This window comes from Tympanuchus pallidicinctus, unplaced genomic scaffold (genome assembly GCF_026119805.1).
Source record: "Tympanuchus pallidicinctus isolate F22 unplaced genomic scaffold, pur_lepc_1.0 scaffold12, whole genome shotgun sequence".
In the NCBI taxonomy this organism is placed as follows: Eukaryota; Metazoa; Chordata; class Aves; order Galliformes; family Phasianidae; genus Tympanuchus; species Tympanuchus pallidicinctus.
In genome coordinates this window covers 5,974,654-6,002,141 of record NW_026294637.1, presented here as the reverse complement: position 1 = coordinate 6,002,141, position 27,488 = coordinate 5,974,654, and the positions used below count along the sequence as shown (strand labels likewise).

The 27,488-nt window shown below is 44.9% G+C and overlaps 1 protein-coding gene across 2 annotated transcripts in view; it reads left to right on the top strand.

Moving 5' to 3' along the window:
- Positions 1–27,488, top strand: part of SLCO3A1 (solute carrier organic anion transporter family member 3A1) — a 112,378-nt gene that overhangs the window by 18,865 nt on the left and 66,025 nt on the right. For both annotated transcript variants that reach the window (XM_052671679.1, XM_052671680.1), the window contains exon 2: positions 2,130–2,595. In XM_052671679.1, coding sequence (XP_052527639.1) covers positions 2,130–2,595 — 466 coding nt within the window. The remainder of the gene's footprint in view (positions 1–2,129; positions 2,596–27,488) is intronic.

The following is a 27,488-nucleotide window of genomic DNA, read 5'->3' as shown; positions in this document are numbered from 1 at the left end:
TTCCTATGTAGGTATGGTTCAGAAATGGGCAATGTGGATGTGATTTTTTTGCCTCTGAGGTCAGCGGCTGAACTCCATCAACTTCCTTTTAAGCGGCTGGAAGTTGTGCTTGGAATCTAGAAGCATGAAGGGGTCCCCAAAGCCTGGCTTTATGCTGCCTGCAGGCTTTGCTGATGTTTGTGGCATGAGGCTGAGTGTTGGAGCCCTGCTGGTATGATACACTGACCCTATTAGCTCACGTCTTGTGGTAAAACCAATCCATGCTGTGGGTGATAAATGGAGTGCCTGGAGGGCCAGCCTTGGGCAGCAGGATGCTGTGCACATAGCTCTGCTTTGCTGTGACTGTGTCTGTCCCTGGATGCTCAGCCGGGTCCCACGGAGGGTTGGGAACAGTGAAATCTCCCTTAGATGTGCACTCAGGCACTGTTTGCCAAACAGAGCGGCTGAGCTCGCTGCAGCAGGGACAGGCTGTGCTGTGCCATCATGCACAAGGTCAGCATTTTCTCCCAGTGAATCCCAGCACTGTTTCACCCAGCAGGAGCTGCACCCTGTGTTCCAGATGGAACAGCAGTCTCCTCTCTCTCAGGCACACACATACCTTCACTTGGCTTTGCTGTGGGGTAGGACTTTTGCTGTGGCGTTGTCTTCAGTCAGAGGGCTGAGATTTTAGGTTATGGTTCTCTTTGTGTTGTTTTTTTTTTTTTGTTTTGTTTTTTTTTTTTCTCTACTTGCTCAGTTCTTGGCTCCTGAATCTGAGCACTGACATAAAATAACAACTGCTTGTACAGGACAAAGGCTGAATACTCAAAAATCCCAAATAAATGATTCTTGTAGACCTGACCTCTCTGGCTGAAGTCTCAGGGCTTTTGCTTATGCAGAGTGGAGGGGCTGCTCCTGCTGTCTTTCCCTCATGCTGCTGCTGGGGCTGTCTTTGTCCAGGCTGTGCCCTGCTCTACCCTAGCAGAGGCCAGCTGCCCCTGGAGAAGAGCTGCTGTCAGAATACTTTAAAGTCGGTCAGACTGGCTCCTTCTTCGTGAGGTTTATCAGCAAAGATTTTCAGTGCCTCCAGCGGGAGGCTATTTTTACTCTATCCAGGGGCCACCTTCTGCTGTGAGGTCTTTACAGCATGGTGTGGCTCTTTTTAACAGCAAAACTTGCCTGTTTTAGGACAACCTTAAGTGTGGTCATCTTTTGCATTTTGAAAAACGAGGTAGTCTTTTATCTAAGGGAAAAACTTTTGGTGTTTCTGTGACATGTTCAAGATTATATTTCTTTATTTTCTTATGTAGATCAGACACTGCTTCAGACATAAGAATGCACTGAGTTTTCTCTGGTGAACAGGGGTGGCAGTAAGTGAGGTGCCCAGTATTTCCTCTTCCCTTCCCCATTGCTCAGGGCTTTGACCACTGTGTAAAACCCATGGTGCGTTTCATTGCCCTATGTAATCAAGACTGGTAGATGCCTTGAGATCACCAGATCCATCTTCCTGCCCTGTGGCAAGATCAGTCATACCTGTAGTGTTCCTGAGGGATGCTGCTCTGTGTTCTTTTCCAGTAGCCCTGCAGCCTCTCCAGGCAGTATATTTGCATACCTGACATCCCTTGCCATCAGAAGGCCACTTCCCCGTTCCCCCCCTTCCAACCTTGTGTTTAATCTGAGTCAGCTGTGCTGTTGTTTCAGCTTGTCGCTTCTTATCCTGCCCCTTTTGAATACAAAGAACAGGTCATTCCTTTTTGCATCAGTCTTGAGATTGACGACTATTCCTGTGTCTCTTTTTCAAGTTAAATAGCCACCACGTTACATTTTTCCTTCTTTATAGTAGGTTTAAATCTTCTATGTAAATCTTAATTTGCTTGTCTTCTCAAAGCCATTCTGTAATTGAAGATCTCAGTCATTAACTAATCCACGAACAGTTTAAGCCATTTGATCACCGTTTTATTTAAATGCTTTAATGGAAGCCTTCTATGCCAGCCAAATTGCCTATTTGTGCATCGCTGTCTCTGACTGACTTCCTAAACTTGTGCTAGCATGCAAGCCAAGTATGTGCAAGGATTCGCAAGGCATACAGGGAGGACAGAAAGCAGTTTGCATTCCCTTTCAGTAACTGTCTCTGGATTTCTCTGTTGCAGGTGAGTGTTTTAACCACCTTGGAGCGGCGATTCAACCTCCAGAGTGCAGACGTGGGTGTCATTGCCAGCAGCTTTGAAATCGGCAACCTGGCCCTCATCCTTTTTGTGAGCTACTTCGGAGCCCGAGGACACAGACCACGCTTGATAGGATGTGGAGGGATTGTCATGGCCTTGGGTGCCCTCCTTTCCGCGTTGCCTGAATTTCTGACCCACCAGTACGAATACGAATCAGGGGAAATACGCTGGGGAGCTGAAGGGAGGGATGTGTGTGCTGCCAATGGGTCCACCAGTGATGAGGGACCAGACCCGGACCTTATCTGCAGGAATCGGACTGCCACCAACATGATGTACTTGCTGCTCATTGGAGCGCAGGTCCTCCTGGGCATTGGTGCTACCCCTGTCCAGCCCCTGGGAGTTTCCTACATTGATGACCACGTGAGGCGGAAAGATTCCTCTCTGTACATAGGTAAGGCTCTGTTAACCTCTCACTGGAAGTTATTCCATGTTGGTTTTGTCCGATTTGTTTCCTGTGGAAGGGCTGCCTTCAGGTTTCTTCTCTCTGTGGTGCTGTGCTGGTGAAGGTAAGGTGGCATTGGTCTGTGTTTGAGTGATAGTAAGCAGCAGGGAGGTACCTTGATATTTTCTTTTGTTGTAGCTATGGTAAAGATGGACAGCCATGGTAATGGAGAGTGAATAGTTAGGAAGCTGCTGTTTGCCCAGATTGCTTTAAATTCTGATACTGGCTGTTTAAGGTTGACTGAAAAGGAGGTGCATGTCTTGGTCATTTCCACCATCACATTTTAGCAGGGCTGTTACAAAGTAGGTGCTGTGACCCGATATACTCCAGCAGGTGCCAAATAATGTGACCCATGTAATTAACAAAACAGGATGAAGAAGGTGGTGATGTCTACTTTGAGATCTGCTGAACCAAGAGTTGAGCTCATTATTGTGATGATCACATTGCAAACATATTCCAGATGCCTAAAATATGAAATTTGTGTCGAGTTACCTGGTGAAGCATCTCTGGTTGTCGTAAAGTGCTCACTGGTTTCAGCAGTAGAACCCACTGCAGCAGATTTAAAGTGGGTGGTCTGGATGAAGTTGTTCACCTGGAGGGGAAAAAAACAAAACCAAAAGCTTCACTAGCTTGGCTCACCCTTCAGTCTGCAGTGCTTGTCACTAGGTAAATGGCTCCAATGCAATAAATCACAATAAAGTTGAAGTATGTGCTGCTGCAAATGCATTTCTTCTTTAGTTTGTTAGTATTATTTCTAGGATCTAAAGCTCCATGCACTTGTGCTTTCATCCTTCTCCAGGCTTTCAGCCATCAACTGAATGCACATTGCCATCAGTGCTCTCCTTGCTATGACATTTAGCAAGCTCCCAGCCATAACTGAACACAGCTGTGGCCAAAGCTGGGCAGTCCCACTGACCTGAAGGGCTTTAGGTGTCCTGGGATAGCACAGCTGCACAGCATGGCATTTCTGGATGTGTTCCTACGTGACTTAGAGCTTCTTCTACATATTCGAAGCGTGTCCATGTTTTCCTGTCACTGGCCATAAAATCCTGATATTTCTGTCCCTTTGTTGCTATTAACCTTGCCTTTGTTCTATAAGGGCTTGTGAGGGATCCACTGGACAGAGCAGGGTGATATGTAAAATACATGATACTGTACAGCCCAAAGGTGAATGATGAGACTAAAGTCACTGGGTCAGCTTTGCCAGCATTGTAAATGATGAGCTGGAATTTGCAGTGATTCTAAGATTATCTGTTAAAAAAGAAAACCGATATGAAGAGGCAGCAACTTTCTGTCTGTTCCATGGGTGTTTTTAAGCAATGCTTCATGTCTGAGAACAGGATTAAGGAGGGTGCGTAAGAGGAAGATTAGGAAGAGTGATTCTTCTTGGTCCTTAGATACATTCATCTTGCATGCTGAAATAACTTTATTTAAATAAAGTTGGCAGATCAGCTGTGGCTGGGAAAACGCTGCCAGAAGAAAATGATTTCTGCTTACTATGTGCTTCCTTCAGAAATATGCATTTAACTGTGTAGGGTTCCTTTCTACAGGTAGACTGCAAAAAAAAATAAAAATAAAAATTGAATTTACTGGCTTATGGGAATCCCATCTGAGTGTGTACATGTGAACTGTGGGGTGCAGAAGAGAGCATGTGTACACCCAACCTATCAGCCATGCCGGCAGTGAAGTTCAATGTCTGTCCTCTCCCAACCTGTCCATCACAAGTAGGTTTTGGAATAGGGGATGATTAATTCTGACATCAAACTGCATTCAGTTGGGTTATTAAAAATACAAGCTAACAGGAAAAAATGAACAGGAGAAATATTGCTCTGTGAGTGTATATGAATGGAGAGGAAGCTGTTGGAAATGTATGTCATTTTAGATTTGAGAATACTTGAGAAGTGGTCAGAGTTCTTATTTAAGGTGTTATTAGAGAATTATTTGCTCGGGCTTGTGTTACACTGATTATTTTTTGTTGGTGTCGTCAACGCAATTTTCAGTGGCCTTAGTAGAAAGCTGGCTGAGCAGCTTACCCACTTCATTCTCCTTTGTTTCACAGAGGAAATAACTGCAGAGTGTATACTGTCACTGTTATATTTATATCAGTTTGATTTCTCATAATAGCATGCTCACTCAGTGGGGGCTGCTCTGTGTGTGACCGGGTAAAATGTTTTTTGGGTAAGTTCCCTCAGTTTAAATTAAGAGCAAATCTGGCATAGGCTGTTCCCTTAGGATAGAAACTAATTAATGACAGTGGTAATAGTCTGGCCAAGCTTTCCATCCTGGTTGGCTGCTGGTAAGAAATGATCTGATTGACCAGTCCATGTTGTCTTCAGTGTGTTGTCAAGTACATATGGGCTGTACTGTAGCCAGGGGGAAGAAGCAGTCTCTTACCTGACAGCTAAGTACTAGTTATTGCTCACCTACAATAAAATCCCTCTTTTGTCCCCAGGCAGTGAATTAGACACAAATAACCCCTTGCACTGAGAGTTTTTTCCTTCCCTCTGAGTTGTACTGGAGTTCAGTGGAATAACTTCAAGTAACCTCATGTAAAGGTGTGTGACAGTGCAGGAAGACTGCTCTGTTCACCAACCAACATCTTTTTCTTTTGTATTAGGATAAATGCATGTATGCAGTTGCGATACTGAATGAGTTTTAAATTGGAGCTTTACTTTACTCGTAATGAAAGCCATAGAACAGAATACGTTTATGGCCCTGAAGTCTCAAGTTCTGCATGCTGTGTTTTCTCTGCAGGAGATGGGCAGTGCACCTCTGCTGTGCTTCCTCGGGAGGCAGAGGTTGCTCAGGCTTGTGCTCAGCCAAGGAGGTGGGGATTCGTGGAGTTTTGTAATTAGAGAGACAGGATGAAAGATTACGGAGAGTTATCTCTGTGGCATGGGCTGCTGACGTGTAGCTTCATGTTTCTTGAGCTAACTGTGGGTATGTTACATATTTTTTATTTTTGAAGCCTGCAATGTGTTGATACCAAACTCAAACAGATCCTGTTGCTGTAGTAACCAACCCAAGAAGGGCTGTGTTGTGGTAGCTGAGGGCATGCACCAAAGGATGTTCAGAGGAAACAACGTTAGTGCTATAGTGGTGTCTGTTCCTGCTACCCCTGGGAGATATATTCCCTTCCATGTCACCGAGTGACACATGTTTGACACAAAAGTTCGTAAAGCTGGCAATAGCAGCCAAGAGATAAGAAAATATAGGAGTTTTTGTGGCTTTATGAAGAAGGGAAAGTCTGCTTTGGTGCTGGTTTGCTTCCCTCTCTCCTGTCTGTTGTATTTAAGGTCTCAACTCGTTTTTAAAGATATCAAAACAAGGTGATTCTCCCTGTGTATTTATTGGCATTTGGCATAAGTAACCACTCTGATGGGAGGAGCACCTTGCTCCTGCAGTCTGTGCAGGGCTCATCATTACTGCAACTTCACTAATGTCAAAGGATTCCATCAATTTGTAGCATCGTTTGTTTTAAGGGGGGGGGTAGAGGAGGAGAAGTGTGTTGAGAACTACTCACTACACAGTTCCTTTTTCTACCCACTAATGACTCACTTGACATTTCCCACTTTTCTTAGTTCCTTTTCTGCTGGATCTTGCTGAGTTCTGTTGAAATCAATGAAGACTTTGCCATTAAGAGGGGGATCAGAAATGTTACAGAGCTGATACGGGGGAGAAAAAAATCTGATCTGACTGGTTGTATGGATTTGCTGCCTCTTGGATGAGTAAGAGCTTACAAGTGTTTTCTGGTCACTGGAGCACCCATGTTGCTTTCAGCACTGGCTTGCGTGCTTGGCAAGAGCCAGGGTAATGCAGTGGTAGATTAATGTTATTAGCAGCCTCCTTATGCACCTTCTGGGCTTCCTGCAGCATTTAACATGTGCTGCTGAAGTTGTTGCATCTTGTCTAGAGCATGGTTACCTACAGAGCAGAATGAATGGCTTCTGGAAGCCAGCATTAGATCTGAGACAATTAAAGGCTGCATTATAGAGAGGAAGTTGCTATTATTCTGTCTCCTGTTGATGGAGGAAATTGATATTGATGTTGCAAGGGAGCACTGCTGGGTTGCTTGGCACGTTGGAAGAATGCTGTGTTGGTTTTAATGTGCCAGAGATTTCCTTCAAGTTTGCCAAAGCGATCTCAGTGTTTCACTTCATGGACTCCCATCCCATGTGTTATCTTTCACAGGCTGCCCAGAGAAGCTGTGGGTGCCCCATCCCTGGAGGTGTTCAAGGCCAGGATGGATGGGGCCCTGGGCAGACTGAGTTGGGGCCTGATTTACTGGTTGCCAACCCTGTCTGAGGCAGAGGAGTTGAAACCTGATGTTACTTGTTGTCCCTTCCAACCCAAACCTTTCTGCGATTCCATGACTTGCTGGTTTGGGAGACCTGGTGACTCAGAGGCGGCACTAACAGGAGAATGGATCTCAAAGAAGTCCCAGGAAGGGGACTGAATGGTGAGAGTGAATGCTCCTGAGTTATTGGTGTAAGAGGCAAACTCTGTTCTGTGCCCACAACTACTCAAATGGGACTAACCAGTCCCACAAAGGGGATGGGGCTGTGAGTGATCCCTGTTGGCTCTGAGCTTTGCGGTGCTGTGGGGTTATTTTGGGTTGAATGAGTGGAGACATCTCTGTTTTTGCCGTGACAATTGCAGAGAAATGCTCGCTCTCACATTTCGTGCCTTTCTTGCTTGCTTGAAGCACCAAGCTGAGAGCTGAGTTGCTGAAGAGGAAGACAAATGTGCCCTAGTTGGAATTTTGCTGTCTCCAGGGATGAATTTGTCCAATTGAAAATTCACTTATGGTAGCTCACTTCAGTCAGAGTGACAGCAAGCATTGTGTTTTGGTGATGCAAGAACTTTTTGTCTACTGACAAGAATGAGATCTGAGTGTTAGTATCTATAGCCATGTGTTAATCACATGTTATCAGCATAAGATGCTGAAATCATCAGAGTTTGATTCCACATTATGTGTGTGGTAACACAAAGAAGTAGTACTCAATATCTATTGGGGAAACTCACATTGGCAAGCTAAGCAGTTGCTGTGAACCTCAGAACCATTCATCATCTATGTATCTGGTGTAACATACATTAGGGTACATCAGTAAATATTTCCAAAGCAAAGAAGGATTTGGGACTTCTGATTTTAAAAACAAAAGTGAAAATATTGATCTGTGGCATTACAGAAAAAGCTGAGAGCAGAAAAACTCAACCCTCTGTAGGGCAGCTCCCATCGTGGTCTAACTAATAGTCAGTATGAAACTCACTGTATTTTAAGGGCTGTAGGATGGGCAGTCAGTGACAGCACCTTTGATGGCAACGTTTTGCATTTATTCTGAAGCCTGTTATCTGGAGGACGTGGTATGTGGTTCTGAGAAGCGTTGAATATGTTGGAACTAAAAGCAGACTTTGCAGATGATCGGGCTTGCATGCTGGAACCTGTTTTGTTCTTTACAGATGTTGATTTCTACATAATACATACTATGGGATGACAGCGAGCACCCTGAGAACCCACAGAAATGCACTGAGATGGGCATTGTTCCCATCTCTTCCCCATTCTGTAGAACTGTTTTTTTCCTGCTGGGAAATCCACCTGGGTTTTCAGTAGCTGGATGATGGTTGACAGTGTAGTGGAACTGCTAATTTTGTCTGACTGCTGACAACTTTCTTGTGCAAGGAGTGTGTCTTGCTTAGGCTTGCACTTGCCAATTCTTTCCAGCTCTTTTTGCTGGATGATGCTTCCCTGAACTCACCCACCTACAACTCAGCAGTCAAATGCTTTCCTTACAGCTTTTCTGCTGTGCTCACATTGGATCTTCACTCAGTGATGCTGTCCACCTCCATGTGGACATGTCCCCTTGTAACACACCTGTCATAACATCCTAGGAAATTAAATGGAAACATAAACAAGCGTGTAGAGAGTATTAGAGCAGTAAAAATAATCAGCTAACAGGAATAGCCTTCCCACTGCAGGCAGGCTGTTGTGAAAGGCGGTAGCAGAATGGATGTATTTGTTCAATTAAATGTATATATGCACACACCCATAAGTACTATGAGCTCCATTATTTTCCAGCAATTGTTCCAGTTCCCTTAACCTTCTGCTAATAGCTTTTTTTTGTTATGAGCTGAGCAAATAAAGCTTGGGTCCAACACAAATGAATCTGTGAGAGCATACTGAGGGTGGGAGCTGTTTCCATGTTACTCTGCCCTGTGTTCCTCACAGCTGGTGTTTTTTTGGTTTTTTTTTTTTTTTTTTTAGTTGATAAGGATTTGCTGATTTTGATGTCTTTGTAAAATGTCATTTTTGAGCATATTGGTTTCTCTGTCGTGTATTGAAAATGGTCATCAGCTGAGAGCCTTGTGGGGTTCAGCATTTCTGCAGCAGCCTCTTGGAAACAGTGCTGTGGGAGAGAGCTGCTTGTCATTTAAACAGCAGGCATGCAGAGGACAGTCTATATTAGCTCTTGAGTTCATAAAATTAATTAAATAGATTGGAAGGTGCTGAGCTGACCATGTCAAGAATTAACAAGCCAGCATGTCATTTTGGTGGTAGTTGTAGATGGTGCCCTTTGGGATGAAACCTGTCTCTGTCACTGGGTGATGTGATGAACTACTTTGATTTGCACTCTGAAGGGGAGAGGTTGCTGCAGGTAGGCTGGGGCTGTGATCCTGGGTGACTAGAACTAAGTGAACTAGAGTTAACCAGAGGAATAGCTGTGACGTGTATCAAAATCATGAGGTGGCCCAACAGATCATGTTTTGTGAGACCTAGTTCTGTGGAGATATCAGTGCAGTCCAATTAACTACAGTGTCTGATCTCCTTGGGTAGGCTGACTTGGATCATGAAATCAAATGGTGGGCACTATGCAATACAATGAAGTAAAATAATCCTTAGAATGCTTCTTAGAAACCAGTGAAAAGAGCTTGTTGAGGGGGAGTCCATCTCTGGTGCAGTGTAGAGAAGGAAGAAGGCAATGTGTGCAGTGACAAACCCCAGCCTCCCATCCAGTGGAACTGTCACCCAGCTGCTGGGATTGAACCTGCCAGACATCTGCCTCCTCTTTTTGGGAGCTGTTAGCTCTGCTGGCAGAGGCTGTTGCTGCATTGCTGTTGCTGCCAAGGTGTTTCCCTCCTGACCAACCTGTCACTTGACAGCTACATCTTCCAAACCAGCCCTGGGCCTGAGGAATATGGGACAGATCACTAGCTCTGGCTGGCAGTGGTACAGTACAGATGTAAAAATGATGTTCTTCATTCACATATAGGGTTTGGTTCCCCTTGGGAGTAAGCTTGAGACTCTTCTGACTTTTTCTTTTTTTTTTTTTTTATGTCGAGGGAAATCTGCAGAACTATGGGCTCAGGGAAAGGATGAGTGCTTTGCACTGTGGGAAGGTATCTTCCAGTCCACTGTCAGCACCATGGGAGCAGAATGCACACAGAGCATGGCACAGTGCAGGTGCTGCAGGGGGTCATGGGGCTGCAGAAGGACTGCTTGGCTGATCCAGGTTGTTCAGGTAGAAGTTTGGCTTCAGAGACGTCACCCTGGTTTTGCTTTAAAAGACTGGGGTTTGATCTCTACGTTTCTCCTTTGAATTTTGCTATTTTGAAACACTTGGAAGCTCTTTGCAGATTAATTTTTGCCAAGGTACAGCCATTTCATTAATTGTGCTGCTAATGAGATATTTGGCTGTTCCTTAGAGGAAGTCTGCTCTCATGAAGCCTCCTTTTGATTTCAAAAGTAGGGTTCTTTTGTCTGGAGTAGTCCTTCCAAATCTGGCCCTTTATTAACCAATTAAAATGTGAGGATTTAAATATTTTCTCAGATGGCTGTTAGCAGCAGGTCACGCTGTGCTTTAATACTTCTAAGCACTTGGTTGCATGAACCTCGATAACACTGACCATTGCCAGAGCCAGTACTGACCAGTGCAAGGGGCAGGACCTCACCAAAGGCAGCAGATCAAAGCAATTGGGGAAATTCATGAGTTTGAACAGGAGGCAATATGGACTGAGCACCAGTTTCTCTCCTCCCTGTCTGTTTCTGCTTACCTCTCTCTTTCCCTGCAGCTCTCTTCACTTTGCTAGCCTTGATGTTGGACAAAACGTTCCTGCTGTAACTGTTTGTGCAAGACACTGATGTTTCTTATTAGAGTTGAAAAGAAATAATATTAAGGGGGAAAAATGACAACTGGGACAACTTTTGTGTGTTAGTCATCGCTGCAGAGACCAATTACCCTTGTGATGAAAGACCACCTGTATCTTGTTAGCCATCAGCTAACACCATATGGATGTCTTAATTCAATCATCAAAAGAGTAATACTTGTTAGAGGGAGCGTTCCCTCTGTAGCTGGGATCTGTGCAGAGGGAGACTGAAGGGGTGGAGACGTGGGAAAGGAGCTGCAAACAAGCCCGGCTGCTGCGGAGGAGGCTTGGGCATCAGTGACTGCTCAAACATCAATTAATGCCCTGCTGTCCTCAGCTGGGGGTTGCCCTCAGCTTTGTATTCATGATGGCTTTGTGCTGTAGATGCAGTTTTTTCTTTATGACAAGATGTCATAAAGTGACATTTAGGCAGTATTTCCCCCGCCCCCCCACCCCCCCCCCCCCACCCCTTGATTTTGATACATCCTTGCAGCGTAAAGATGTTTTGCTGTTGTTCTGTGGCAATGTATGGCAGGGGTGTTGGAACTAGAAGATCTTTGAGGTCCCTTCCAACCCAATCCATTCCGTGATTCTGTGTCTTTGTCAATGTGCTCTGTAACGGCATAGTGTTCTGGTAACTGCACACAAGCTGCTTTGTGTGCTCTTTGAGCCTTGTGTATGCAGAGAAGAGGTTCCCACAGGTTCTGGGATGAGAGGTTTTATGTGGAGGAATAACACTGCCTATTTGATCAGCTGAGGCAGATGGAGGATGCACGTTCCCACTTGGTGGATCTTGCTCTGACCGGGATGCTGGCTCGTACTTGAGGATTTGCTTTTTGTGTCCCAGCTGTCACTGGATCTGGTAATATACACTTCTAATCTCTCCAAACTTTGCTTACCTTCCTGCCTTGGTGAGAAGTACATATCAAATGGAAGCTCTTCTGTAGCTGGATGCACCACCTTGTTGGGTGCTTAGTGTCATAAGGGTACTTGATTTACAAGCAGTCGTAAAGCCCAAACTAAGGATAGGTTAAACCAATACTCCTCTTTCAGCAATGTGTCCAGAGTTATAAAATAAGTGATTGGAAGGGTGAGAATGGAGGTCCCTTCCAGCCGAAGCGATTCTAGATTCTAGAAAGACTGGATGCTGTGTTGAGGGACATGGTTTAGTGGGAGCTATTGGTAATAGGTGAACAGTTGGACTGGATGATCTTTTAGGTCTTTTCCAACCTTGGTGATTCTATAATTCTGTGATTGCAGCCTCTGTAGGGTGCAGACAGCCCTTCCTTCTTGGTGTCAGAGGGGTTAAGAGGTCTGGCTTCTTGTCTGTTAACACCGTCCCGCTCCTCCTCTGCAAGCTCCTCTTTGTTTCCAAGAGTTGTGTGATCAAAAGCTAAGGTGTCTTTGCATAGTGGAGAGTGAAGAGAAGGAGGTGGGCTTAGTACAGCTGGGCTGTGCACTGCTCCATCCCTGCTTCCAGAAGCCTTCAGGCAGGAGTGCTCTGGTAATCCCTTGGGCTGCTGCAGAAGTGCCCTGGGGGATGCTGGATAAGGCACAGGCAGGTGCAGCTGGCAAAGACTGGGGCAGACCATCCGACTAGGTGAAAAATGTCACCCTAAATGGGTTTTGTTGATGCAGAGAATAAATTAGTTCTGCTGTCCTCTGGTATTCCAGGTCTGAGTAAACATAGGAGACTTGCTCTGTGCTTTCAAATCAGCAAGTTTGGGCTTTATTAGCCTTTGAGGGGCCATAAATCCTTGGGAGCAGGAGGAGGCAGCAGAAGAAAGGTAGTGCAAGGTAAGGATACTCTCAAGGAAACCCATGCTGCTTGCTGGGATCTAGAAAGGCAATTTGGAATTGAATCTATGGGGCACAGGGGAGCCGTTGTTGGATGGGGCAAAGATTTGGGAAATCTGCATAAGCAAAGGCAAGGAAAAGACAGTGAGAAAGGATGGGGGAGGAGAAGCATAGTGGTGATCAGCGATGTGTTTAGATAGGAGAAGAGGGTATTGGAGCAAATAGAGTTAATTAACACAGGAGCTAAGCTGATATAGGAAAACCTGTGGTATGTGCCACTTCCATTACATCTACAGATGTCTGGATCTTCACATCAAAAGATTCTTTAATTTCTATAGAAATTCAGTCTCTTAATTTTAATCAGTAACCATGGGAATTAGGTGTCTAAATGGAATCTGGGCTAAATGTTGCCTTTCTGGAGCATAATCCTTAGGTGATTCCCAGGAGCATTGCTGCATGCTTCCTCCTGGGCCATGGGTTGCATGTGGTCTCTGTTTTCTTGCAAAGCAAGCTTGTTATGTGACTGAGCAGTATGTTCTGATGCTGGGTGTGGGTGGAGGCAGGAGGAGAAGCAGCAGGCCTGTTCCCAATGAGATCCTGGTGTTTACTGAGATGCTAATCACTGCCTCCAGCCCATCCTTAGTCCTCTTCCCATGGCACACTGATGAGAAGCACTGATAACATTTGCACTATGTAAAAAGCTTATAAGAAAAAAAGACACTTTTGAATTTCAGGAGCACTGCTGTCTGCTGTTGTACTTTTTGGCTGGCTTTTTTTTTTTTTTTTTTTTTTTTAAGGGATTTTTTTTTGAGGCTGGAGGTGGCAAAGGAAGGAAGTGCTTTGTTTTTGGATTGTTTTTATTTTTTTTTTAATGCCCCGTATGATCACTTTATTAACTGGAAAACCTCCAACTGTGAATTAGATGGTGTTGTACAGCTACAACCTGTTCCCAACCAGGTGGCTGGGAGTGCTTGTGCTTCTGAATGGGAGCCTTACCTCTCCCATATAGGGTTAGGGTGCAAAATAAAGATGGCATCTGCCCTCTGCTGTCCCGGGGAAAGCACTGTTAATTCTCATTCTGGAGCTGTTTGTGTTTTGAGATAAACTGCAAACTTTCATGAACTGGCTGTCAGCAGCTCATCGAAAACTCGGAGCTGAGGTTCTGGGAGCAACAGGTACAGCGAAAACAAAGTTGTTGTTTTTTAACTTAACTTGTTGAGCCTATCCACTGCAAAGTTAGTTTGAGTTTGGCTATACTTTTGCACCTTACCCTGCTTGGGCGAGTGGGATTTGCCACCTTACTGTTATATAACGCACTGTAAATCAAACTCTGCAGCAGCAATCTGCCCTTTGCCTTGTCTAGGCACTTCCCAGGTGTTTCTTTACATTGTCTACCAGATTTCTATCCCATTTTCCATCATGAGGCAGAGAAATGACTTGCTGCCCCACCTAGCTTGTCAGTTGGCGAATGAGAGTGAGAATCTAGAAGTAGCTTGTAGTAATCTTCCTGTCTTCTGCTGAATGTACAGGTTTGAGTTCTGCTTCAGTTTTCTGGCGAGGAGACTTGCTAAGCAGTGAGTCTATGGTTCTTGTGTCTAGTTGTGCTATTTGTTAAAGAGACTTTTGGGATTTAATTGAAGTTGCAACCCAACTGGAAGTCCCCAGTATTCTTTGGTTTGCAATAGTCCGGGGAGATGGAGGAGCAAAGCTGAAGGCTCAGAGCTCACCTCTGCAGACACTGCTCTCCAGGAACTGTTTCTGCATGAAAGGATGCTGCTCTCTACCGGAGTCTTGGGTTCTGTGGAAGGTAAGTGGTTGGGGTATCCCCCTACATGCACTTCAGATGCAGATTGCATGGGATTACTGCTGAATGACATCCAAATCCCAGGCAGTAGTGACAGTTTAATCACACTCCTATCTCTGCTGGATTCACGTAATTAATGTAAGCCCTTTTGGATGGGCGACCTGTGATTTATCTGTTGCTGCTCTTGGATTGTGCAGGGCTCTGCATACAGCCATGATGCTCCAAACACTGATGATGATCTAAATCCCACCTGCATGCAACTGGAGACTGGGTAAATCTCCATTTACAGACAAGTAATTTGCTGCTCCCTGGAAGGGAAAAGAAGAGAGAAGAAGGCCTGAGGTTAAGCCAAAATGAATGTTTCACAGATGACTTCAAGGGAAATTAAAATGGGATTTTTATTTTAACGTAATCTCTGCAGGGAGCAAAGAACATGATTAATAAACTAGAGGTTTGTCAGTACCTTATGGTCCTGGCCCGTTTCAGAGGTGATGTAGAGATCAGTGTGCAATGGATACATTAATTATGGTGCCCTTTCACATCCAGTCTGAGCTGTGCCTGTATCTTCTGCCCTTTGTGACATCTGGAATTGTGGTGAGGAGGGAGAAAGTGATTCCCAGCTCTGTGGCATCCTGCAGGCCTGTAGTCAGTAGCTGAGTTCTTCCCTCCTGTTTCCTTGTGTTTCTTGAGCAGCTGGATGTGATCTAACACCGAACAGGGCATGCTGCCTCCCTCTTCCTTCTGCTAAATAGTCAAATGTCTTTTACATTGGAATTGGGTGATCTTTAAAGTCTCTTCCAGCCTAAGCCATTCTGTGGTTCTAGGTGCTGGCTGTGTGTTTTGACGAAAGCAGTCATTATTTCCAAGCTTTAGTTATAACCTTTTTCTGTTCAATAAAATCACAAATGGAATAATTTCATATGGGGTAAAACCACTCCTCATCAATTGCAGTGGAATTCTTCCTCAATCTTGACTGCATCCGTCTGTGCAGAAGGCAGAGGTTTTCCCCAGTGTTCTCCGAAAAACAAATGCTTGTGTCCAAGCTTGAAAATTAGCATGAAAGTGACATTTAATATTTGGCCGACAGCAAAAAAATAAAAGAATAAAGCCTGTTATTTGCAGCGAGGTTAAAAGCAACCTCAGCTGGGCAGCTTTGCCTGCCTGGTCCGTGCAGCATTGCTGGCGTGGGAACTGGCAGTGCTCCCACTGACAGCTCGGCCTCGTCCCACTTCTCCCTCTGCCCTTGGAGGAAGCAAGAAACCCCTTGCAGGGAATGCAGGGTGATGAAAGCTTTTGCTGGGAACGTGAACTCAATCACTTTGCAGGCAGTAGGTGGTCATACGTTGTCTCTGATTCATAGTCGGTGCTTGTAGTGTGCACTCATCGCCCGGTCCGTTCTTGTACTCCTCGTAACAGCAAGTGTGGAGGCATTTTTCCTATTGTTTTTTTGCCTTGGAGCAGCTTAGAGCTAAGGGTTTGGTTGCTGTACAAGTGCTGGGTGCCCTGTGAGGGACCACAGGTTGGGATAAGTAGAAGAAACATCGAATATAACAAGAATAGCTGGAGAATGTTTGTGTGTATATATAGGATGGGATGTCTGTGTTTTCAGCTGCAAGAAGCCTGGTGTTTAAGATTCATGTAGAGCATCATTTGCAACGGAATAAATATCTTGGCATATCACATTTTACACAAGAGAAATGCTTCTGACTTTCCAGCCCTTGGTATCTGTAATTCGCTTGAAAGAATTGCTGATGTCTGCCCAAATGCCAATGTCTTCTCAGCCGTGTGAACTTAATATCACATCTCCAGCTTTAGTCTTTGAGCTGTGCAGCACAGCTAAATGCAAGCTGTGTTCCCAGCACTCAGGCTGACTTCTAACCCACCAACTTTTTATTTATCTTCCTCCCATGCTTGTTGAATTGCAAAGTCAACCTAATTCCATTCTGGGGCCTCTAACTGGCATGTGATTTCTGCGTGATGATGGCAAATCTCCTTTGGGCTGTTTATACCATCTGATACTGTGAACTGAACAAGGGTAGGTCAGCAAAGCAGGGCACTGGTGTTCTTTCCTTGCTCTGCTCACAGAGGCCTCTGAACACTCTAACTGTTGTGAGGGTTATGTGTGGGATGTATGATGGTTGATGCTTTTTTTCATGCAGAGATTTAGCTCTTGGACACTGGAAGTAAGATGGAAAGTGTAACTTTACCATGAGATGAGAGGGAGCTTATACCATTCACTGTTGTTTGTTCTCTTGTTTGTTTCACCATTAAGGACATAATTTGAGCCTCTGGGTTACTTCTGATGACTCAGGTGCCTTTTGCACAGCAGTTCACTTTATGTAGCCCCAGAGTGGGAGAAGAGCAGTGACTCTGGATTGTTTAGAAGAATTAAACACCACGTACTGGAGAAGGAGTTTGGGATTTGGTGCCAACCTCTATCACCCTTCATCCCAGAGCCCTTTGAGTGCCAGAGGAGGGGGGCAGCGATGCTTGGTGGGATTTGATCCTGATGCTCCATGTGTGGTTCCCCAACACTGCAAGAGGAATTGCTGCTGCTGCTGCCATCCCATCCCTTCCCAGCTGCTCTGGTTGGTGTCAGAAGTGAGGTCTTAAAAAATGAAATTTCATCTTGGTACAGCTATTAGTGTTACATGCTGCGGGAGAGCTCTTTAAGGAGGACGATGACCTTCATCCATGTGGAATAAGTGCTGAATAATGGAGAACTTTCGTGTTTCCTCAAAAAGAAAGTGGCTTTTTAAATCTACTGGAGATGTTAAAGACATTGAGGAGGAAAGCAAATTGCATTAGGAAATGATGGGCAGAGTTTGTATGGAAACAGAGCACCCCAGTCTGGCAGGTTGCTGCTGTTTGCAGAGGTTTCTTTGAGCTGCAACTACTTGCCCCACTTGTCCACAGTGGGACCTGGGGACCTTTGTGGGCTTGGTCCTTTGGCAGTACGTTCAACTGTCTCCTCTCTGCCTGGGTTCTGTGTCACCAGCCCCCATTCCAGGTTTCTCTCTTTTCCTTGGGCTGATTCACATTACATATTTCTCTGATAGCCCCTGGCAATGTGTGATGTGCTTCAGCCATTTGTTCTGTGGAAAGAACTGCATCTTGAACAACTTAGTTATAGCCTGCTCTCCATCTACCCACCTTTAACTTCTTGCTTTGAGAAAGCATCACTTCTCGGGTCCTCAGAGCAAAGCTGTTGCCTCATCCGTTATCCTTTCCATCCCTTACCAGTCTTCTGGGTGTGAACTGGGCCGCCTTGTTGAAGAATGAGTTCTTATGACCTGAGCAGAGTTCCTCAGGATGGTGTTGTGCCTGAAGCATCATCAGCTAAATGATGAGAAAGTCCAGAGCGTCTGTATCATGCTGGGATGTGAGCTGGGGGAACGTGTCATTGGAGATATGAGGTGGAACAGGTTATTCTGAAGGGTCTGCATAAGGCAGTGAAGAGTCACTGAGAAGGGATGGAAACGAAAGCCTTCACATGTTTCCCCCTGAAGTTTGCCAAGTGTGATTTGGGGGGCCGTATTTGAGTTTGTGGTTCTAAAGCCTCTTTCTTAGTTTTACAGCTGCTTTTTTTCTTCTCATTGAAACTGTTTTGAGGGGTAGGGATTGTCTTTAATCTGGGAAGGAACAGAGAAGGCAACAAACTAACTACACTTACATTGCTTCTATGTGGCTTTTTGTAGCATTTGCATGCTTCTGGCAGCGTGACAAGAGAACAAACAGTTTCATCAGTGCGTGGTTATGTCGTAAGAGGTCTGAGAGAATACAGCAGGCTTGCTTGACAGGGGCTGAGTGGAGATATGAAAACAGGTTCTCCTTACACAAGAAAAGAAGGAGCTGGTGTTTGGGCACAGAATGAACAGCCGCAACTTGGCGAAGTAGCAACAGCTACTACGTGTTGGCAGTACTTGGGGATTAAGCAGTACACATCTCAGTGTTTCAGAGGACCTCTTCTTGGAGTATTGTTTTGCCTGGCAGTGATGGATCTGCTGTTCCCAGCCCAGAGGGGGGTTTGGCACGTGGGTGGGACTGGTTCACGTGGAGTAGGTCAGGCAATGCCTTAAGAGGGGTTAGAAGAGGACAGTATCCTGGATCTGTCCTGGATGAGCAGAGACGTGTAGCACCACTGAGGAGGTAAATAGGAGCTGCTCTTTGTTTGCAGAAGAGCCTTTGGCTCACTTCCCACAGGTCACCGAACTTCTTTGTGCATCCGTTTCTACAACGTGCAAAGAGGAAAGCCAATGAATATTTATTATTCCGTGCCCTGGGTAGAGATTTTATTCCTCTTAATATTCTTTCACTGCATCTGTGGAAGCTTTTGTGTCCTCACTGTGTCCCCAGCAAAGGGTGAACATACAGAAGGGCTCAGAGAAGGTTGTGAAGGGGCCCTCTGCCACCCCGAATAGTGTTCACCGAACCTTTCTAATGCTCGTCTCCTGGCAGCCTTCCCTTTGCCTTTCCATTTTGCTTGTGATTATAGCAAGCTCTCCTCGAGCACATCAGTCCCTAATGTGCCTCTCAGCATTGCACAGCTGCGTTAAGTGCCTGGCAGAGATGTCCACAATGCCGGCGCTGTGTGGTGCTGTGCGCTGCGATGCAGCCCCTGCTCCCCCTGCAAGGTGCCCTGATCGTGCTCCCAAAAATCCCTGCTCTTGGAGGAGGTTGGAGGGGAGGGAGGGGAAAAAGCATCGCACTTTATGACTTAGATAATGAGGCATTTATGAAATTCCTGGCACATAAGTGGCATCGGCGTTCTCATGGGGGGAAAACCAAGGGAAGTCAGGCTTTTTATGCTGCGTTGACCTTCTGCCTTTGTTTTTCCTGCAGTTGAACTAAATTAATTTCCATCATGAAGAATGTAAGAAACTGAATTTAGAAACTGGCAATCGGGGAAAATGTGGAAAATATATAGCTACCCTTATCTGTACCTACCGGTGTGATTTCTTAGTTTGGATTGATGTCTCTGCTCTTGAGTCAAGGGCTTACTCTTCTCTGTCTTGTTTTGCAAAAGAAAATACTGTTTCTTTTGTCAAGAGTCCATAGGAGCTGCTGTGCACCAGTGTTTTGTGGAAAAGCAGTCTTGGGTTCATGGTGCACCTTTTTTTTTTTTTTTTTTTTTGCCAGTGGATAGCGTCAGTATCAAGGAAGCAATTAAATAATGATGGGGTTTTTTTGTTTTCCTTTGAAAGGGAGAGAAGCTTGCATCCATCCTCTTGTGGTTACCCTGCCTTTCACACGTGCATTCAGGCTGCGTTCACTGGTGAGCAACAGCTTAGGGGTTTCTGTCTTGCACTGAACACAAGAGCAGTTGTAGCCTGGGTCCCTTTACCTGCCCCATCTCCCATGAGTGAGCCTCCAAGTGGGGCAGAAGCCTCCTAAGGTGTGAACTTCTGGCCATCTGCAGCCAACTTCTGAGCATTCAGTCGTGCAGTTTGGAGGCTGCATCTGGAGCATCGCTGTGTTGAATTACCCTTTATTTTCCACATTTGTCTAACTTGATTTTTAAACCGATTTACATTTTGCAGCTGCAAATTCAAGGAATTAAATTCTCCCTTTCAGATTGCTTTTACATGTTGTACTTGGGTACCTATAAGCTCTGACATTGAAAGAGAGTAAATGTTTTATGTTCGCCTCTCTGTGAAATGTGGTCATCTCTTGTTTTCATCTTAAGTTACCATTGTAGCGAGGTTCCATACTCCCATATTTCCAGATCTTTGTCTGCTTTCCTATTGCTGTTTTTTTTCCCCCCATCGTTTTGAAGGTTGGATGATCAGACATTCACATTTGATGTAAGATAAAGGCTTATTTTGGAGTTGGACAATAACATGGGGGTGTTTCCTTCTGTTTCCAATCCCTCTCCCAGGTTTGCAGGATGGTTTCTTTTGGTGTGAGGGTAGCATGGCTTATTTCTATGACTGTAATGTACAGCCTGAGCATTGTCTAGCTTTGCAGTAGCCTGGTGCTGAGATATTGAAGCACTATGATTGTCCAGTCATTTTGACAGCTCTGCAATTTTGCCATGGAGTGAAGGTGGTTAACCTGATTTTTGAGATCTTTTTTTGTCTCTTATTGAATTGAGGGCTCTCTTTAACGTGACTCACTTCTTACCTAGACTGTGCTAAGTACATAAGAATTGCTAAACTGGAATGCAGTTTGTTTGGAAAGTCTGCAGCAAGTAGCTGAGAGCAGGAATTTTGAGCAATTGGACTGGGGACCCTTTAGGCTTTTGAACAAGGGAATAGAAAATGAGGGAAAAGAACACTGTAGGCACAGGTGCCTTTGTTGCCTATGTGGAGGTGTCCCTGAATGAAGGCATTAAAGCATTGTGCTATGTAAAATCGGCTATTATATTAAAATCAATGTACTACAAAGGCAGAGCCTCAAAAGTTAGCCCTAAACCTACACTTCTGCTGCAGTAAATATTTTTGTAAAAATCAGTGGAGGGTGCTTACTCAGCAGTGTAAATTCTGTGTAATTACTGAGCAGAGAATTACAGTTGTCATGTATTGATTTCCCTTGCTTTGTTAGAGGTTCCTCCTTTCCACTGAGCTTAAATGCAGCTGTAGTGTCAGTGTTAAAGCATGGAAGAAAGGGCAGCACATGCTGCTGCTATTCAGTATGTAGGTAAGGGATGCATGTAGAAACACATGTGTCTACACAGACTGCAAGAGCATCTGAGCCATATACGACTGCCAAAGGACTCAAATTCCCTTCTCTGACCCCAGAAAGCTCAGCTGCTCCAGCGCTCAGTAGGAGCTCATCCCATGCTGTTGCTTCGGGGGCAGCCCTGCAGATGAGTGCTTGTGCAGTTCTGTTTCTCTCCTGCCTTCCTCATGGAAGCTGTGTGTGATGTTCTGTCCTCGGTGTCATTCTGGGATGCTTCTGTGGGATGGTAATCTGCTGCTTCACTTCACCATAGAGATGATGGCAATGCTGAAGTGTCTGTCCCTTGTGTGCTTCCGTTTGCTTTTGTTTTAAAGCCAGAGGATTACACATGTCACCTTGGGTCAGGATGTTACCATCACAGAATTGCACTGTTTCCACTCATCTGTCCTGAGCACCTACACAGGATTATTCTGTTTTAAAACAAGCAAATGGAGCTGCTCAGGGGGGCTTTTTTCTTCGTTGCATTCTATACCTGAGCAATTTAAGCTCACTAAACTGAAATACTGAATAAGGATTTGTGACTGTGTAGCGAAGTCCTCTGTATTTTCACATTCCCAGTGAAGGCAGGTGTTTCCTGTTCAGAAAACATAAGGTCCTGAGACTGAGGTCACGCGTTGGTTGAACCATGTTCTTTCTCAGTGCCTTAGTAGAACTGGTAGGAGGAGGAGTTCTCATGGCTGGAGGTGCAGGCAGGACTGCTCAGTGCTCTGCACAACTGCCACATAGCCTTGAGCTCATGGAATCATTTGAGTTGGAAGGGATCCTTAAAGGCCATCTGGTCCAACTCCCCTGTACTGAATGGAGACACCTACAGCTGATCAGGTGCTCAGAGCCCCATCCAGCCTGACCTGGAGTGTCTGTCTGCAGGGATGAGCACCCACCGCTCTCTTAACTATAAGGATGTGGTATAGCTGAGTGCTGCTGGTTATTTTGAGATAGGAGGAGTGGGAAACTTTCCTATGAATGCAGGAAACAAATCTTACCTTGTGTACAGAACGGCACGGATAATTTCCTCTTCTCCTTCCTTCGATTGTGCCAAAGCAAAATTACATCATTCATCTGTTGTTTTCTCTTCTGCAGAGGTGTGTAAGTGTAAGCTGTCCACCCAAGAGCGAGCCAGGCCAGAGATAAAAATCATGCACTAATCCTCTGTCTGCTTAATTTCAGCTAAACCCACACATCTTTCTGCCTTTTTACCTCTGTGAAGTCAGCAGGGAGGCTCCGTGCAGCGGGGGAGCTGTCTTGTTCTTTGTTTAACCTGACAAAACGCCCTGCATCTCTGTGACTGTGCGGCCGTTGCTCCTCCCCTGCTTGCTGCTGGGCTGTGTGGGGTCACCCCAGGTAACTGGCAGATCTGAGATGATGAGGTTCCACCGTATCCAGTCTCATCCTCTCTGTTCAGTGCAGACCAACGAGAAATAGCACCTACAAATCACAAGTGGCCTATTGCTGCTGTTGAGCTATTAACGTGTTTGTGTCCAAATCCAAAAACCTCTGATGTTATTTGGCTGGGGGAAAGAAATAAGAAAGTGACAGGCTTTTGTTGTTAGAGGATGCAGAATGAAGCAGGCTGCATGTATTTCACTGAGCTATAAGGTGCCTTTTACTGTGATCATGGAATGCTTCAACCCAAAGTAATTCAGCTCTTTGCTCTGAGTGCACAAAAACTGTAACGAAGATTTGCTTTTGCTATGAGATTTCCTTCCCATGCAGGTCTGAGCTATACCCAAAGTGCTCAGCCCAAGCTGAAGTGTGCTGACAAACGTCTACTGCCTTGCTAGCAAATGCAAAGAAAAATCTGGTAACGATGCATTGAATACTGATTTATTAAGTTCTCCTTCCCACGCAGGCAGTCAGAATGAGCTGGAATAATAGGATCAGGTGAATAGGAATAGGCTGGTAGGGAAACGAGTTGCTTTTCTATGGGCAGCCAGCAATAGAGATAGGAGAAATTAAATGATAATCTGTTTAGAGGACAGAAATGCCACCCTGCAGTAAAGGGAAAAGTGTGCTCCTCCCATGCCTTCTAGTTGCTTTCTAGGTCTTGGGCATCTATAGCTACACCTCCTTGCAGCCTTGCACAGCGTGCATCCACTCAGGGATGGTAACAGGACAGATCCAAGTCTTTCTTGCAAAGCTTTCTTCTTGGACTTTCATAGTGACCTCAGGAAGGGTTACTTCAGGCAAAGACCATGGAGCATGTGCTGCTCTCACCTGAGGTTCTCAGCTCTGCTTGCAGCAAGTAAACTGAGTCACAGGGATGGCATGGGCAGCTTTGGGAACGTGCTCACTGCATGTTAGCTCTTTGAAAGGGACTGTTGCCAGAGCAACAGCTGAGCTTTATGGAAATCTGGGTCTTACTCCATGTGCTCTGACAGCAAAATCCCTAGTGTTTTTTTTTTTTTTTTTTTCTTGGTTTTGAGTTTTGCTTGTTTTTTTTTATTATTATTTTTTCATCTTGGCTGTAAAGATAAGCATCACTGTTGTCAGTTGAGTATAGCTCATCTGTTTGTGTTCCAGCAGTATAAGCATATAAGGGGCTGTATTCCTGCATAGTATAAATCAGACAAGAATTCATCTACTCTTCTCCCCACCCCCACAGTGAAAAACTCAGGCTTAACCTGGAGCTTCTTGTACTTGAAATTAAAAACGTGGGTTTCTTTCAGTTCTGAAAATGCCAAACCTCCGAGTCCCCACCTGAGACTTTCCTGCAGCTCCCTCCTGTAGATTGCGGCAGTGCCCTTGTGTTATAGTGCAAAGTCATGCTGGATAATCATGCATCAGCCTAGGAAACACAACTTGGCCCATGCTCAAACCTGTTTCACAGTTCAGTATACTTTGTACAAAAGGTTTTTGGCTCATATAAATTAGCCTGTGCTGCTCCTGCTGCACCATTCATTTTAGGTTCTTATCCTTCCAGGCATTAATGTCTTTTGGCCGCATCCTTTCCTTGAGGCCTTAAAAAATAAATAAAAATTGCTTTTGCTTGCTCATATTTGTGGTTTTTTGTAACTAATCCATTTCTCTAACAGATGTGCTGTTTCATTTGGATTTATAAAAGAAAGATGATAAAATGCCCAACCCAAATACTGAGGTGTCCTTGACAAATACATTCAGAACAAAGCAGCAACTTCTGCTGTGTGCAGCAGGAGCTGAGCGAGCTGCCCAGCATGGGGAAGAGCAGCCCTGGGATCCCTCCTGCAGAGCATCAAAGCTCCCATCCTTGTTGAAACAATATTTGGTGTCACGTTAGGATGGGCCTGATAACCATGATGCTTCCTTCTCTCAGTAGTCACTGATAAAGAACTCAAAAATCTTCTAAGAGTTTTTGTGAGTGCAAAAACTAATGAAGCTTGCATTCCTCTGGATTTGGGACAGGGATTCGTTGACTTTGTCTGCAGGGTTGACACAGCTTATTGAATCCTTTCCCTTTGGGATGCGTTTGTAAGGTTCCTTCCAATGTGGATTTCTTGGTGTTTGGTAGTTTATGGGTTCCCACTGAAAATTGTCTATATTGTGAAGAGAGTTTGAGTCTTTCTGTGAAAAATGTAGGAACTTGTGTGTCCAAAGAAGGGCATCAAAGTTGTGAGCACAAGCCTGAAGGAAAGTGGCTGGGGGAGCTAGGATGATTCAGTCTGGAGAAAGAAGGGCTCTTGGGAGACCTCACTGCCCTCTACAGTCCCCTGAAAGGAGGTTGTAGTGAGGTGAAGGTCGGCCTCTGCTCCCAAATAACAGCCATAGGACAAGGGGTGGTGGCCTAATGGGAGGATTAGGTTGGATGTCAGGAAAAATTTATTCTCATAAAGGTTGGTAAGGCATAGAAACTGGCTGCCCTGCAAGGTGGTGGGGTCACCATCTCTGGAAGGTGTCTTAAGGAAAGGGTAGATGTACTAAGTAGCATAATGTAGGGTGGACACAGGCATGGGTTGATGGCTGGATTGGATGTTCTCGTCTTTCCAACCATAACAGTTCTATGAACTTCTATGTGTTTGATCTCTCACCTCTATTATATTTGGCCTGAAGTCTGTGTAGGCTTGAACACTGGACAGACCTTGAGGCAGGATTCTTCTGCCCATGTGTCCTTCTTTCTGTGTGTTGTTGTGCACAAGGGAGCTGAGCCCAGGGAAGCGCCCAGGAGCTGTGCCTCTGATCTGGATGCACTCACATGCCCACAAAAGCATGTTTGTGTCTGTATATGTTTCCAGCCTGGCTTTCACTCAAGTAGAAATGCAGGTTTGTTACATTCATCTGTTCATTTGAAAACATTGGCTCTAACTTCTATGTATTTTAGCTTTCTCATCCATTAAGTACTCATTTGCTTACTGCACAAATTTATTGAGAGGATTAATTGATGTTTGCATAGAGTTTTGAAACCTTGCACAAATATTAAGGTTATCGTTAATAGGCCTGTTGGAGTAACAGAATTATCAGATAAAATAAGCAAAGGCTGAACTATCTCCATGCTTTACAGCACCCTGAGCTTCCAGGCTTGTACCAAATCAGGTGCTCAGAGGTGGGAATTGTTGGGCTGCCCACCTCTTTGCTCAGATCTGGGCACCATGCAAGACTCCTCCATCCTGTAGTGCCCTTCACAACCCAGTTCTCACGTCTGCTGCCTGGCTCATCAGTTTGCGAGTAACGGAGCTTTCGGCATTTCAAGTAGCTTCAGAAGTGTTTTGTAAAAATCCTCAATGCGTGATTTGTTTTCGGTATTCCAAACTGAACTCTTGAACTGTATTTTGTTGGGATTGTTTTTCAAACTCTAGGTGCATTGGGGGTGAGTTTCCATTTTGGAATTATTATTTTCTTGATGTGTCATGGCTCTTTGGATAAGACCTTCCCCCCCCCCCTTTTTCTGCTCCTGTAACCTAAATATGCCAGCCCTGAATTATGTCAGCTTCTATCGTTTTCTTCAGGACAACTTTCTCAAACTCATGTTGTTTTTGTCAGCTTTCGTGCCTGTATCTTAGTGCCTTGTCCATTCCACGTGGAAGTTCTTCACTCTCTAGGAAGGAGCAAGTAAAGCAAATGACATTTATGCTGAAAACTAGTTTCTCTTATCATTTTGAAGTTTTAAGAACTAATCTGAAGACACATCTCAAGTCCCTGGCATTAGGCAGAGAACACATACACCATATCTCTTTCACAAACTGGATTTTTTTCTCAGTTTTTCTGTCTTTTTGCTACTCCTGGCCTTTCAAAATAGAAATTACTTCCACCCACCATGTTCTGGAAAAAGCTGTTTGCTGTTCTAGCCATAAGGCTCTCATTAGAGTTAATAGGAGGTATATGACTAACCCTTGGTGTGCACCACTTCAGAAAAAAAATCCAATTGCTAACATGGATTTTGTGTGGAAAGTATTCTCTGTGTAAGAGGGCTTGGTTTCCTACTTGCGTTATAGCATATTTATGCTCTATAACATATTTATGGAGGAGTTTGCAGTGTGCTCTGTATATTCTGGAAGGAATGTCCCCAGACCTGCTCCTGAAATAGTGATGGAGGTTGGCCAACACACAACAGCTTTGGCACCTCCTATTAGCACATTCAAATCAGATCTCCTTCTGGGAAATACTGAGCTCCTAAGGTGATTGGGTTTTAATTCTTCCACATCCTGCTTGGGCTTCTGCTTCTTCCGTGTTCTTCTGTGGGACTCGTGTTTAGAGAGGAGGTGCCTGTGCTTTAAGCACTGGGATGGATGGGCATCCTTTTGAGCTGCTCTGAGAGTTGGACCACTGTGGCTTCTCTTCCTTGTGGGTGGCTTTGTATGCTGCTAACTTTGTGGCCTTAGCCTTCCACTCCATATGGGGCTGTCTGCTTAAGGCAAGGTAAGAACTTCCAAGCCCAAGTCATTGGTTTGCCTGTAATCAACCTGAACTACCTGATAGCCTCAGGTAGGCGGCCTTGTAATCACATAAACATTTCCCTCATCTGCTGGATGCAAGCACTAGTTGTGATTCAGTGTGTCTTTGCAGGCTTTTGTCTCCAGCATCCAGCAGATTGATGAGTGAACAGTTTTGCCCCTGGTTTCTAGCTTTTTAAATACCTCAGCCCTGCATTGATAGCTGGCACTGTGCAGGGAAGAGCAGAGCCTTTCTGTGCATGTGAAGTGTGCTGAACTAAAGCCAGCAATCTTTAGAGTTTTTAATTACCAAACCATTCAAAACCTGCCACCTCGGAGGGAGATATTTTGACACCACTTGAAGGTTTTAACATCTGTTCTTTGTACAGAGCTGAGGCACTCAGTGGAATCTGTTTAATTTTTCTTTGTCAGATATTTTACTCTGTGTTCCTATAACAACAATATATAGATTGGTGGGAGCTCTGTCAGCAAAGACAGCTAAGTTTTGTGTTTTTTTTTGGTGCAAAAATTAGTTACTGAGTCCTCAGCAAGCAAATACGAGCTCACATTTGGGGAGT